General features: G+C 38.8%; 1 protein-coding gene across 1 annotated transcript in view; it reads right to left on the bottom strand.

Annotated features, from left to right (window-relative positions):
• TG (thyroglobulin) overlaps positions 1-13,360 on the bottom strand; it is a 140,687-nt gene that overhangs the window by 99,753 nt on the left and 27,574 nt on the right. Inside the window, exons 19-22 of the mRNA XM_064154223.1 lie at positions 12,694-12,850; positions 11,421-11,642; positions 5,298-5,447; positions 3,625-3,795 (exon numbers count right to left, since the gene is read on the bottom strand). Coding sequence (XP_064010293.1) covers positions 3,625-3,795; positions 5,298-5,447; positions 11,421-11,642; positions 12,694-12,850 — 700 coding nt within the window. The remainder of the gene's footprint in view (positions 1-3,624; positions 3,796-5,297; positions 5,448-11,420; positions 11,643-12,693; positions 12,851-13,360) is intronic.

The raw sequence follows: 13,360 nt of genomic DNA, 5'->3' as shown, positions 1-13,360 counted from the left end.
TACTCTCTCTGAGCTGGACCTGAGTGCACAGATGTCTGACAAGCAGCACTGTTCATGAACTGGGAAAAGCTTATGAGGTCTAGAGATTGAAAACCCAAAAATCACTAAATCAGGTGAGGAATTCAACTCAAGTTCCAGAAAGTTTGGCCCAGACTATGCCCTGAAGACTATAGTATGGTGACATGACACACGATGGCACTACCACTACCCTGCTCAGGTTGTTACTACCTGTACTGCAAAGAGATTTTGGTACAGTGTGTCCACACCATTATACACTACTGTCTTTCTGTGAGCACAGCATATTAACGAGAAGGGAAGAACGCGATGACTTAGCATCACTCTGTGGTGACCCAGACCTCTTCTCTAAATGCCCCAAATGAGAGCCATTGCAGCCAATGTCTGGCCTAGATCTAAAAGAGCTAAGAAGCATGAGCTCTGGTCTGATCTAAGCCCATGGGGTATGTCTGCACCTGGAAGAATCAGAGGCTCAGTCCTACTTTCTTGCACACAGGGGTGCAGAAGTCCAGCAGGAGGATCCCAGGCCTCTCCCCCTGAAATGTCTGGATAAACCACAAAGTAAACCTTAGGGATAACTTCTTAAAACAATCATCTGTTCTCCTACAGCAAACTAGTCAGGACTAAATCAGAAGCAAATGTCCTCTGTTGTTAGAGCTGAGTCAGCAGGTGCTTTTAATAAAACCATTGTTTCTGCTCAGAAAAAAAAAAGCATGAGGTTGAGACAAACAATGCAAAAAAGTCTTTGCATTCCAGTTTGGCTGGGGAAAGGGCTAAATAGTGGTGTAAAAAAAGGTGGAAGTTTTTTCCTTCCTAAAAATACAGGACAACAAAATATAATCATTAGCTTAAACGACTAGAGCTAAACTGAATCCTTTCCATATCTGCAACTTGTAGTGATGGCTGAACAAAACCAGAATTCACTGGTTTTTAATATAGCTGAAAAGAAGCAGTGTTTCTGTGCTGCTTGCAATTTTTGATGCTCTTATTTCTAATACAAAATTAAAAAACAAATACACTAAAAATGTTTTTTTTTTTTCTTCTCATTTTCCCCCTAATTATGCCATCAAACCACTCCTCCATTTCCTCTACAGCAATGTGGGAGAAAAGTAGATAAGAGATAGAAATTATGATAAAAACCCAAACAAACTGAAAACACTGCAAAGCTAATACAAAAACTGTTTTTTTTTCATTTTAAAATTTATTTTTTACTAGAAAGAAAGGTAAAATAATTGCATTAATGAAACTACTCTGTCATTAATAAAAAGTACCACAAACATTCTACCAGCTCCCATTTTCATGACTTGTTAGTTCTCTCTGCCCTCTTCTTCACAGTAATATAACTACTCAGTCGTTTCATGAGTTGTGGCAGTTTGAGCTGATTTTCTAGCTCAGACTTAGGGGAAAGGTGAACATTCCAGGGATAGGCCATAGAATGGCAACAATGAATAAATTAATATAATTCCACTGGAACATCAAAAGCTTTATGTCTAGAAATGCACCTTGTTCTTTCCCCTTGTTGGCTTCTGCTGCTCGAGCTGTGCCTGCCTGCTCTCTTCCCCAGCTACTGTTTTGGCTGCTGCTGCTTTTGCTGCTTTGCCACGGCTTCACCCTTTCCCCATCCTCCTTAAGGTTATTATATTTTTTTAGTAGTTTATTTCTCTTTTTACTCTTACACTTACACTGTAAGAAATACAATTTCATCTTTCCATGACTTTAAAAAAAAAAAACCAAAAAACCTGTGTTGTGGTGAGTTTATTCTAACAGGGGAGGGATCCACTCTAACCTGTGACAGGCAGCAATCACAGAATAACAGAATGTTAGAGGCAAGAAGGCACCTCCAGAGACCAGTGAGTCCAACCTCCCTCCCAAGGCAGGATCCCCTAGGGTAGTTTGCTCAGGAACACATCCATGCAGGTTTTGAAAGGCTCCAGAAAAAAGAGACTCCACGACCTAAGTGAATAGCAGGTATTCTCCATCCCTCATACTGCTAAAGATCTAAATCCTATCCCTGTTGCTGCAATGACTGTTAAGTGTGGCTTAAAATTTAACAAGAGAGAGAACAAATATGAATGAGCATGAATTGTTACTGGTTATTACTGTGCATTCACATAAGGGAATTCTTCAATCTGAAGATAAAAAGCAAAACAGATGGATTATTTATTGACCCTGCCCACTTTCTAGCCTCCTGTCAAAGCAAGATCAATATTCAGACCCTGCTGCCTTGTATGCTGAATTCAGCTAAGGAAAATAGAAACGGAAAGTGTAGAGGGGAAAGTAAAAATAGAGAAAATCAGTTTCACTTCATATAATGCTTTCTGGAAATGAAGCATGGTCTTTGAAAGAAAAAAAAAAAACTAAATTGAATTAGCCTGTAAATTATTGAGGAAAAAAACCAAACAAAACCACAACAACTACACTTCTCAGGTGTCCCTTATTGTTGTTTGTTTAAACTCTGAATTATCAGCACTTATAAATACTTATTTGTAGCAAAATCATTTCACATGATCCACTAAAATAAGCACAGATATCTGCAGTGCCTCTATCTTGGACACACAGAAATGCTCGTGGAGGAAGGATCAAGATAAGTAAGTAGCAGGAGAATTAAACTGAAGTGAGTTCTCTACCCAAAGAAACATTGCAGCTGCCCCATGACTGACAGAAATAGAGACTAAAACCTTGGGTTTATGACTATGATCAGTCTCTGAGTATGCTCAGAGGAAAAAAACAGCTATTTTAACTGAAGACAGTTTGGCAACCAAGAGCTTTCATTTCACACTCTTTCCACTGATCACACTAGTCATAAGATACTATCTAATTTAGAGCATACCATGACATTAGTTTCTAAAGTGAATATTCTAGTAAAATTGATACTAGTTATGAGTTATAAAAACTTCTGGAAAACTATTTCTGGGCAAGACAAAAGCTTTGAGGCTGTGAAGAGTAATTAGACCTTAGTGCAGGCACGCTGGGGTCTGTTTGATGGATGACTTCTTTTCCCAATTATTCATTCTTGAGAATTGGTGTTTCACAACTATGTTCAAGCAGAAGTAATTTTCCCCAGCATGCAAGAATATGTTCATCAGGTCAGACACCATATAGCAGAAGCCCAGGGGGTGATGCTATGTGACAGTTGTGAGGTTATTGACAAACACAGTCTGCTTGACATAAACACACTGATGGGTGATAATTTTACAAAGAAATTCATAATTCTGTTTCTTTCCTGTCAGTCCTCTCATCATTCTTTTGGATTTCCAAGCAAAGGGAGCTCAGCATACAGCAAAAGCAGTAAGCCATATGAGACTGCAAGAAACCTGCTTCTCTCTCTTCCCTTACCAGAAACAGTTTAGTGGGTATGGTGGTCTGGGTTGATGGTTGAACTTGCTGACCTTAGAGGTATTTTTCAGTTTTAATGATTCTAACGTTCCATGAAATAACTTCCTCAATGTAGTCAAGAAATGCAAAATCAAGGCACAATGTGTTTTAAGACAGAATGTGTCTTAAAGCAGAGGCCACAACGGTGGCAAAGTGAATCCTTATGACATGATGATCATGAAGAGGTTTCACTTACATATGGTGAAAACATATCTAAAATATTCTGGAATTTACCTAGGCACTGAGAGTCTGTAAGGAGGTTGTCTGTTTCTGTCCAGCCCAATGCCGCTCCAAAGCTATCAGTGCAGAATGATTTCTTAGTGTCAGGGTCCTGCTGGGAAGGTCTATACTGGCCATCTTCATCACACTGCAGACCTTGATCATTGCTTTGACAGTATGTGATACCTGTTACAAGTAAACAAGAAAGGAAAAAGGTGCTTTGATAATGCCATCACTGGGTTTTACAGAATGGTTTTGGTTGGAAAGGACCTTTGGAAGTAATCTGGTCCAACTCCTCTGTTTCAGCAGGTTCATATAGACCTGATTTCCCAGGACCGTATTTATATACTTCTATAACATCAAAGCTGGAGACTTCACGGCCTCACTGGGCAACTTCTGCCGGTGCTCAGCCACTGTCACAGTGAAAAAAAAAAAGTATATCCTGATGCTCAAAGGGAACCCCCTGTGTTTCCAGTTACATGGTTCTGCCAATGCAGTAGGACAATGTTTCAACTCTGTAGGACGACAGTGCTCTGAGTACAGCAGACTTCAGAGAAAATTAGCTTGCACAGTGTTCTGTGCATGTGTGAGTATGCACTGAAGCATGGTGGCCTCACTGTTTTGGTGTTACTGCAATTCATACTCCAAACATTTCTAAGATTATCTGCTGCAGGTCAAATCTCCTTATATGCTAACTACTGCAAAGCAAAGGAGCACAGAGAAGTGTATCTTCACACAGGCTTGCTGAGTGCCTGCTGCAATGGGTCTGTGAAATGTCATGAAGAACATCTCCAGAGCCATCGCATCAATTAATTCAGTGAACCCTTCAGAATTTGTATGGAGACAGCAGGGAAGGAAAGAAAGAAGCAAGCAGAAGCAAGCTGTGTACAACATGACCTTTTGGAAAGTGCTGGCATTGAAACAGCACACAGGCAAGATTGAAACCATACAGGGAGCAGGTTTAGGTGCCGGCGCTTGCAGTAAAGAAAATTTAAAGAGCAAATATTTAAGCACAGAAGTCCATAACCTACACACAGAAAAAATATGGAATGGTTTGGATTGGAAGGGTCCTTTAAAGGTTGAAACAGAATAAAGCAGACCCTATACTGATCAATACTCCCAAGAAACCCATTCTTTCTTTTGTTTTTTCTTGGTTTAGTTTGGTTTTTAAATCCATTTTTATTTTTATCCATGAGCACGTTCAGCAGACAAAACTGAAATTGCTCATAATAAGAGATTTTCTTTATGGAACTGCAAACAAAAATACATCATTTAAACTGACTACACCAACTTCCATGGATATCAGTAGTTGCTTAGTGAGATTTATTTATATCTGCAGGGGAAAAATATGCATCAAGACAAGACTACTTTAGCATTCATGAAAGTGACAATAAATGAACTACATAAGATGTTTCCCACTGACACTGAACACTCAGATAGCATTCCTGAGGATAACAAACATGTCTGAAGGAACCACAACATCCTGGATGAGACCGATCACTTGTTTCTCACACATTCTTGATCAAAACACCAGGCAGTTTATTTTGTCTTTGAACGTATGCAGAAGAGATCATATCCATCCTAAAAAAACCCAGAGGGAGGATTTTTTCTTTTTTTCAAACTTACAGATGAAAAAAAATAAAAAATCCAGAACACAAAGGATAAGAGAAAATATGAGTTCAACTTACAATGATCAGCACTGATTGCCCCATAGGAGTTGGTAGTTTTGCCCACAGGACACTTGATACAAGAGGAACGTCCTGGCTCATACTGATAGTAGCCAAGAGGGCAGGGAATGCATTCATCGTTCTGGAAATGACTGCCCGGAGGACAAACAACTGCAAAAAGAACAATCACCTTATTGCTCATTTGGAATGGAACTGGTTCAGACATCCAGATACATGTGCATGTTTGTATGTCTCACATTGGTAGGCTTGCCACAGGTTTCAAGCTGTTAACATATGTATTTCTCAGTGGTATAATACCTTAAATGTTCATCAAACTCACCAGTAACTGGAATACAGAGTGTGACCTTTTTTTTCTCAGATCACCCTAAAAATGTTCTTGATTTAGTGTACATCAAGCTATGTGGAAATGTCAAGTCCAGGCCTGATTTACACTTGTCAAATCCATTTTGTAACAAAGTAATGAACTGTGTGGTTAAGTTGTGAAAGAAAACAAAGGAACACAAGCTACAAACAGAGTAACTTCTGACACTACAGATAGAAACAGAAAGGCTCCTAAGAGTAGAGCCTCCCAAAACATCATACAGAAACACACCATATGGTAATGCTTTCATTCACAATTCCTGGTAATGATTTTTTTAGTAAGCACTTCCAAACTAAACAGTAATGGCTGGATTAAAAGTCACTCGTTGTGCATATGACAACCCAAATGAAAAACAAAGAAGATATTCTTAGTCTGTATATATATCATTTCCAGAACAATCAGGAGTACTATTTCCAGCTGACCTGTTGCATGCTACAAAGAAAGCTCTTTGTCTTCAGGGAAGCCATGAAATACTGTCTTTCCCTCCAGATCTTTTGAATGAAAGCAGAATTAAAGCAGAAGAGTCACAGATGCATTTGCAGGACAATACTTTTACTTGTTACTTCACAGCTGCATTCCAGATGTAGATTCCCTTCAAAACACTATCAAATATATATTTTGGGACCTTGACAAGGTGCAAAACTTCACTTTCATTCTTGCCTTCCACCTTGACAGCAGCTTAAGCTCATACTAGAGAGAAGCAGTAAAGGAAAATTGGCCATCCCCACTGAAACTCACATGATGAATTGCTGTTTTGGCCAACACACCAAAATGTAAATTAGTTTAATTTATAGAAGCATCTAAATTATAATAGACTGAAAAGACAACTAGTAAAAAAAAAAATAACATCTTCCTTTATGTGGTCTATATGGGACAATGGGGAATCCGAGGGTGAGACAACTGTGAGATTGAAGTTTTCCTTCAGAGTACGTACCAAGGCAATTACTCTAGGTGTAGCACATCTCTAAAATCAATTAGAGTACTAAAAAGTACTGGATCAGACAGAATTCTCCTTTCTCAAGCACATTATTTAATACACAAGAGTGTCTGATACATTTGAACAGTATTTTCCAACAGATGCAAAAAGGATCATACTTTTTACAGATGAACAGCCGTAGGAATCAAAATGAAATGAGTAACCCATACCCAAGTTTAAGAGAAAATGCAAAGGATGAGGGAGACTAATTAAGCAATTAAAGTTTTAAAATTAACAAACTAAGCTTTTTGAAAGCATTTTCCTGGTTTTGTTTGTAGTCTTAATTGTGATGTGAAAGTAACATCTGTGTCTCCTATCACACTGTAAGCAAGTAAAATTGCCTTCTGTTTCACAAAATTAGGTTAACAAAGGGAAGAATGCACAGCAAAGAGTGTGGGTGCAGAGACATGTATTTTCTAGATTCTGTAAGTCTTGTGAGTATGGATAATTTCACCTCTAGATTACGCTCAACACAATCACAGAGAGGTTAAGTTTGAGTCCAGAAGTCAGACAAACAACCATATTTTACTTCTGTCAAGCTTTAACATTCAGGAATTTTAATGATACAGGAAACTAGAGAACAGCTTTGAGTCAAAGTCTCAGAGCTAAGCCATAGCACTAGGTCCAAACTTTGTACCCTTAAAATAGGAAAAAGTAAAATACAAAAGTAAACTCCAGACTTAATCCCTTACTCCTGAACGTGAAATTTGCAACCTGGTCTCCGTTCTAACTACAGTTGAGTTTCTGAGTACCGGGGAAACAACATGCTGAGCAGTAAATCCCAGGCTAAAGAACAATTCTCTGGAGCAACTGTGCAGGGACACCACTCCTGACAACAGTCTCCTTTTACACAGGACCAGTTCTCACTGTGCTAGACATGCTTAAAAACTGTCACAGGAGATCATTACCCAATGCCTGCATTGTGCTTTCTACTCTCCAGGGATACTCAAAAACTTTGTGTTATCAGATTCTCATCTAGATTACTAGAAATGAAGTCCTGACCTGCCAGTTCAGCTACAAATTGTCATAGTAGGCCTGATAGCCTAAAATAGGCTTATGCATGTCCTGCTTGCCCAGACATGGTTTTTTTTTTTGCTCTCCCTTCTTCTGTTTTAGAGAGAAGCAATTGCAGGAAAGAGGACGAAGAACCTGGAGCCACTGAGCCTAAGGACTCTGGCCCTGCCCAGACTTGTTTTGCTCCTGTGGTGAACAAGGTACACAGGCTTAGCTTGTGCCTGCCTTGTGCAAGGCCTATGCTTTCCCAAATTTGGGTAAAGCAAACCTACGGTTTCACCTAATATGGTCAAGATTGACTAACTGCCATTCTGAGTGGCTATTCTGTGCCCAAAAACCCATTAGTCTTGTGCCATATTGATAAAAGGAGTTGAGCAGGTAACACAACGTGCTCTGCTGTTGTATTTGTGCCTGCTGCTGCCTGCTGCCATTGCTTACTGTCTCAGTGCATCCTGAATTACCTGGAAACTCCATTGCCTCGAGTTTACCAAGAACAGGCTCTAAATGCCTCCATGCAATTGACCTGCATAGCCAGCACGACATCGTGCTAAGGCTGCACATCGCAAGACATCCTACCTACACCTGAAAGTCTCCTGCCAAGACAGGAAGTCCTAGAGATACACGGATCATCCAGTGGTCAGAGATTGTCTGCCTCCTTTCCCAGCACTCTGTGAAGACTGGGAAGAATCAGAAGTCTCAGTGGTTTACAAGACAGAATTCCCTGAAAGCATTTGAGTACTGCCTGAAGCTTTAGCTAGCCCCGTGAGTCAGGAATAGTATTGTGTGAGTAAATGCTTAAAGCCTCTTGTAATTCACCATTGCTTTCTGCTATAAGCAGAAGAGCTCCCTGAGTCCATCTAGTGGGCAAGCAGTATTTGACCACAGGAACTTTCTCTTCCAGTTCAATTTAGTTCAATTAATATTTATATTTATATATATTTTTTGCTGGTTATTTCCAGATCTAGTTATTATCTGCAAAATGTTTCCATGACCATGCAATGAACTGATTATTATTAAAATTAGTGGTCGGGGGTGGTGAGAGTTCTGAATATAAAAAATAATAAACAATATTAATTTTTGACAAATATAATCTTGCAATAATTAATGATTCCTTCATTACACAAATCTAGCACTATATTTGATTTAGGTTACACTGTGCTCAAAGCAACTCTGATAAAATTGTCAAGCATTCTAAATAATAAAAGGAACCACTATAAGAACATGTAATAAAATTAAAGATAACTAAAAAATAGGCTTCAGTTTTTCTCCTGAAATAAATGTGGGGATAAGAGTTGAGTTCATAAAACTGCCTTCTGGACAGTTTCCAAATCTTTTCTTTTTGACTCACACTTTAGCAAAGGAAGTGTCTTGTCATAGAGTGCCAAATTGGAAAGGATCTCAGGGATCATCCAGTCCAACCTTTCTAGGTAATAGTATAACTTAAATGAGACAGCCTAGCATCCTGTCAAGTTGAATCTTGAAAGTGTCCAGTGTAGGGAAATCCACTACTTCGCTTGGAAGATTATTCCAATGTCTAACTGCTCTTGTGGTGAAAAGTTTTCTTCTGGAGTCCAATTGGAATCTCCCCAGGAGTAACATGTACTCATCACTCCTTGCCTTTTCCATGTGACACCTTGTAAAAAGGGAGTCTCCACCTTCTTGGTATCCACCTTTTATGTACTAGAATGTGGTAGTAAGGCCTTTCCTAAGGCTTCTCTTCTCAAAACTGAGCAAAACTGATTCTCTCAGCTTTTCCTCACATGGCAAGTCTTCTAGTCCTCTAATCATTCTCCATGCCCTTTTCTGGGCTAAGAGAAAGCTACTCCCTCACAGCCTCAATGAATTAGGGATATTTATGAGAAGCATGAAACAAAGCTACAATCTACACAAATCTAAAGAAACAGATGACTGCAAGAAAAACATGTAAGATGAAAAGGCAGGTTCCTGCAAGCTGCATGTTCCTAAATGGAAATATTGTTTACTGAGAACACCAGAAATCAGTCACTGCTAACAGCTGTCCATGCGTCCTCAAGCAAGGGGAAATGTCACTTACAGTGAAATAAAAAAACTAATCATAAGATCTGGAAAGACAATTTGTATTTCAACAAGGTGCAACAAGAAAGAAAAGAGAATAAAGAATCTCTGTCACCCTCACACAACTTTGACATTTTTAATCACAAGTGATATTTTACTACTAATTCCTATTAGTAGTCAAAAAAAAAAAAGACCCAGACATGATAAATTATCAGAACATATCCATAATGCAAAATCAGGCTAAATATATAGCTACATATATCAGAAGAAACAGGAATATAGCTAGTAAATCACCTGTTTAGAATAAAATATGCAGTCCTACTACAGAGATCTGTGTCCAGCAGCATGTACATAGAATATGAAATCTCTGTCAAAAGCTAGAGCGGAAGCTGTCTTCTTTCTGCACCTCTGTTTTACTGCGTGATTTTTTATACAGCTAGTTGGTTGAAATATGTATGAACTAGCTCTCAAAGTAAATTAATTCACAGCTTTCTAGAGGCCTTTATCCCTTGCAGGAAATACCTGGCAGAAAGATCCAATTATTTATTAAGTTCTTCTGCTCTGTGATACCTTTAATCAGTACATCTTGTTAAACAACAGTAAGTTGCTGCAGATTCCAGATTCTCAGTAGAAATTAATCTTTTGTTTTCTGCATGGCATAATTAAATAACCAAAACCTGAAGTGTTTCATGCTATGAAAATGAACTGAAACTACAGTCAACTTACTCTTAAAGGTCCAAGCTGGAAACTGCAGCTTTTCAGAACTGATTCATCACCTGATTACTTTGAAGCCCTTGTCTTAGGCATTAGGCATAGTCTCTCCTAACTTAAAGAGAACCACCACATCAAGCAGTTAACTAAGTTGGTTTTGTGTATTTTTGTTTGCTCTTAGGGTCTCTAAATTAGGCTGCATACTGTTGAAGTTTTCACATCTGAAAATAGTGTTCATGTTGGAAAACTTATCCAATATCTAATACTGTTGATCTCATACCTAGAAGTGGGATACAACTTGAGCTGATCTAAGACAGAAACTCACTGAGGCTAACTAGGTTGATCAGAGTTGTGCTGTAGAAGGGTTGATGCTAACAAAAACAACAGTGGGGCTCTTAAGGCACCATGACCACCATGGTACAAGGGGCTGCTGTGCACAGACAGCAGGACCTGTCAAAAAGGCAGGTTTAGCAGCTCTAAATGGGATGTTGGTAGAAAGGCAGCCTGTTCCAGAGAAACAGACTAAACAGAAGAAGGCAGGTGAAAAGAAGGCAGAAGTGCAATCAGGTCTGTGTGTTGGCCAACACCAAGAAAGCTTTCACCTGAACTGGCTGGACTTGACCTAGGAATTCACAGTTTCAGGGCTCTTGCCAATTCTGCATCTACATTTCTATTCTGGCCACATTATCTTTGTGAGATCTTCTTATTAAGAATCACATACATTACAGAAAGACCTCCTTATACCAGCCAGTCTAAGAAATCCACACAAATATTTGTAAAACTTTCTAGACATTGTCAGTGCCATGATGTCTGTTTCCCAATTGTTGGTTCAATGCAAAAACTGAACTAATTCCCTTCTCACCTCAGATTTCTAAGGCATCTTGGCATGAGACAAACCAAGGCATGAAGCCTTTCACACATTAACAATAAACACAAGTTAACTCATTATTTTCTAGCTTTATAATGATTTAGAATTTACAATGATTCCTAACAATATCAAGGAAAGGAAAACTAAGCTGAGACATACCACATCCTTGCGAATTTGGGGCTGCTTTTCCAGGAGGTGAAGTTCTTCGGAACCCATTTCTGCATCCCAGCTGCACACTCGGAGACAGATCAAACTCTTCATCCCAGGCAAAATCAACAAAAGAATCTGCTTGGAATTGTTTAGAGTCCAGATGCAGCAGAAAACCATCTTTAATCTCTTTTATAAATGCTCCAATGAGATTTTCTCCAACAATTGCATTTTCTAGGGGGGGGGAAGAGGAAATAACAACAAAAAAAAATAGCACAAAAAAAACATTTCAAACTTGGGAAGAGATAACCACATAGAAATAATTAATTTAAAGTTAAAAAAAAAAGGCAGACACAAAAATAAAAGCATGCTAGCAGATTGCAGATAAGAATGAACCTGTATGGAGTCAAATATTAAAGTCTTCATCTCAATATATGTAGAGGGTACTAAAGAAAGAGAAACCAAGTCAAGCCAAAATAAAAAACCTCAACAACACATCACATTGAGACACTAAAGTGTCAGAGAATAAATTTGATTTCTGAGGTATAAAAATTAATCAAATGAAAAAAAATATTATCTGACAATTAGATTTAATTTATTTCTGATTTTTTTTTCAGTGGGTGCCATTTGCTTCTCTTTTAGCACTTTGTTGGTTTGGTTTTGAAGGACAGCATCTGTAACTATAATAATCACCTTCCATCACACTACTGATGTTCAACATACCCAGGGATCTGCTTGAGAAAGTCTAATGGAGGACTAAGAGGATGATTAGGGGACTGATGAGGAGAGGCTGAGGGACCTGGGGCTTTTTAGTCTGGAGAAGAGAAGACTGACAAGGGCTTTAATAAATGTTTATAAATATCTAAGGGCTGAGGGTCAGGAGAGGGGGGACAGGCTCTGCTCACTTGTACCCTGTGATAGGACAAGGAGCAATGGATATAAACTGCAGCACAAGAGGTTCCACCTCAACAATAGGGGGAACTTCTTTACTGTAAGAGTCATCAAGCGCTGGAATGCTGGAAAGACAGATGCATATGAAACAAATATTAAATTATATCTCCTCCTTTCCACCATGCAGTCACAACCTGGAAATTGAAATATATCAACACCAAATGCTCAAATCCACAACTCCAGTGTTTTAAAGACAGACTATTTCAGTGGGCATTTCAAATACTTTGTTAGTGCCTCCTAAGAGTAGACATGGGGAAGCAAAACAGCTGACAGTAGGTTTAATTCACAGAAATATGAGGAGGAAAAAAAAAAACCCCAACAACAAAGAAGTTACCAATATCATGTAAGTCAGGGAGAGAAGCTACTGGGATGTCTTCCAGCTGAGTCCTCCACGTGACATTGACCCCGAGGCGGTCCATGTTCAGGCATTCAACATAGACAGTGGAATCATCACAGAGAGAAACTGAGCCCGTCTTTCCAAATGCATTTACCTCAAATTCAGAACAAGTTAGTCACCCTGAGAACTTGCTAATTCTTTATTTTCCCTATTCATTTGAACTCTGCTATGCTCAAAAGCAACATTTTATTCACTGTAAGAACAGTCAAAATGTTCTCTTTCATCAAAACGTATTTGAAATAAATACTGGACTGATGTTATATGACTTCTATGGCTACATGTAAGATGACCTGCCAATGTGGGGTCACAGATTTATAGTATATCAGGTTGGAAGGGAGCTCAAGAACCATCTAGTCCAACCTTTCAGGGTAAGAATATAGCTTAAATGAGGTGGCCCAGCATCCAATCAAGCTGGGCATTGAAACTGTCTAATGTATGACAGTCCATCACCTCCTTAGGAAGTTTATTCAATGAATGAATGTTCAAATGATGAAAAAAAACCTCTGACTTTCATTCTGAATCTTCTCAGTAGCAACTTGTCCCCATTCCCCCTTGTCTTTACTCTTTGTAAAAACAAATCTGTCCTTTATTGCACTTGTCAGTG

The sequence above is a fragment of the Pogoniulus pusillus genome, chromosome 14 (genome assembly GCF_015220805.1).
Source record: "Pogoniulus pusillus isolate bPogPus1 chromosome 14, bPogPus1.pri, whole genome shotgun sequence".
NCBI classification, from domain to species: Eukaryota; Metazoa; Chordata; class Aves; order Piciformes; family Lybiidae; genus Pogoniulus; species Pogoniulus pusillus.
Note: the sequence above shows the minus strand (reverse complement) of the source record. Positions and strands in the feature narration are given on the sequence as shown.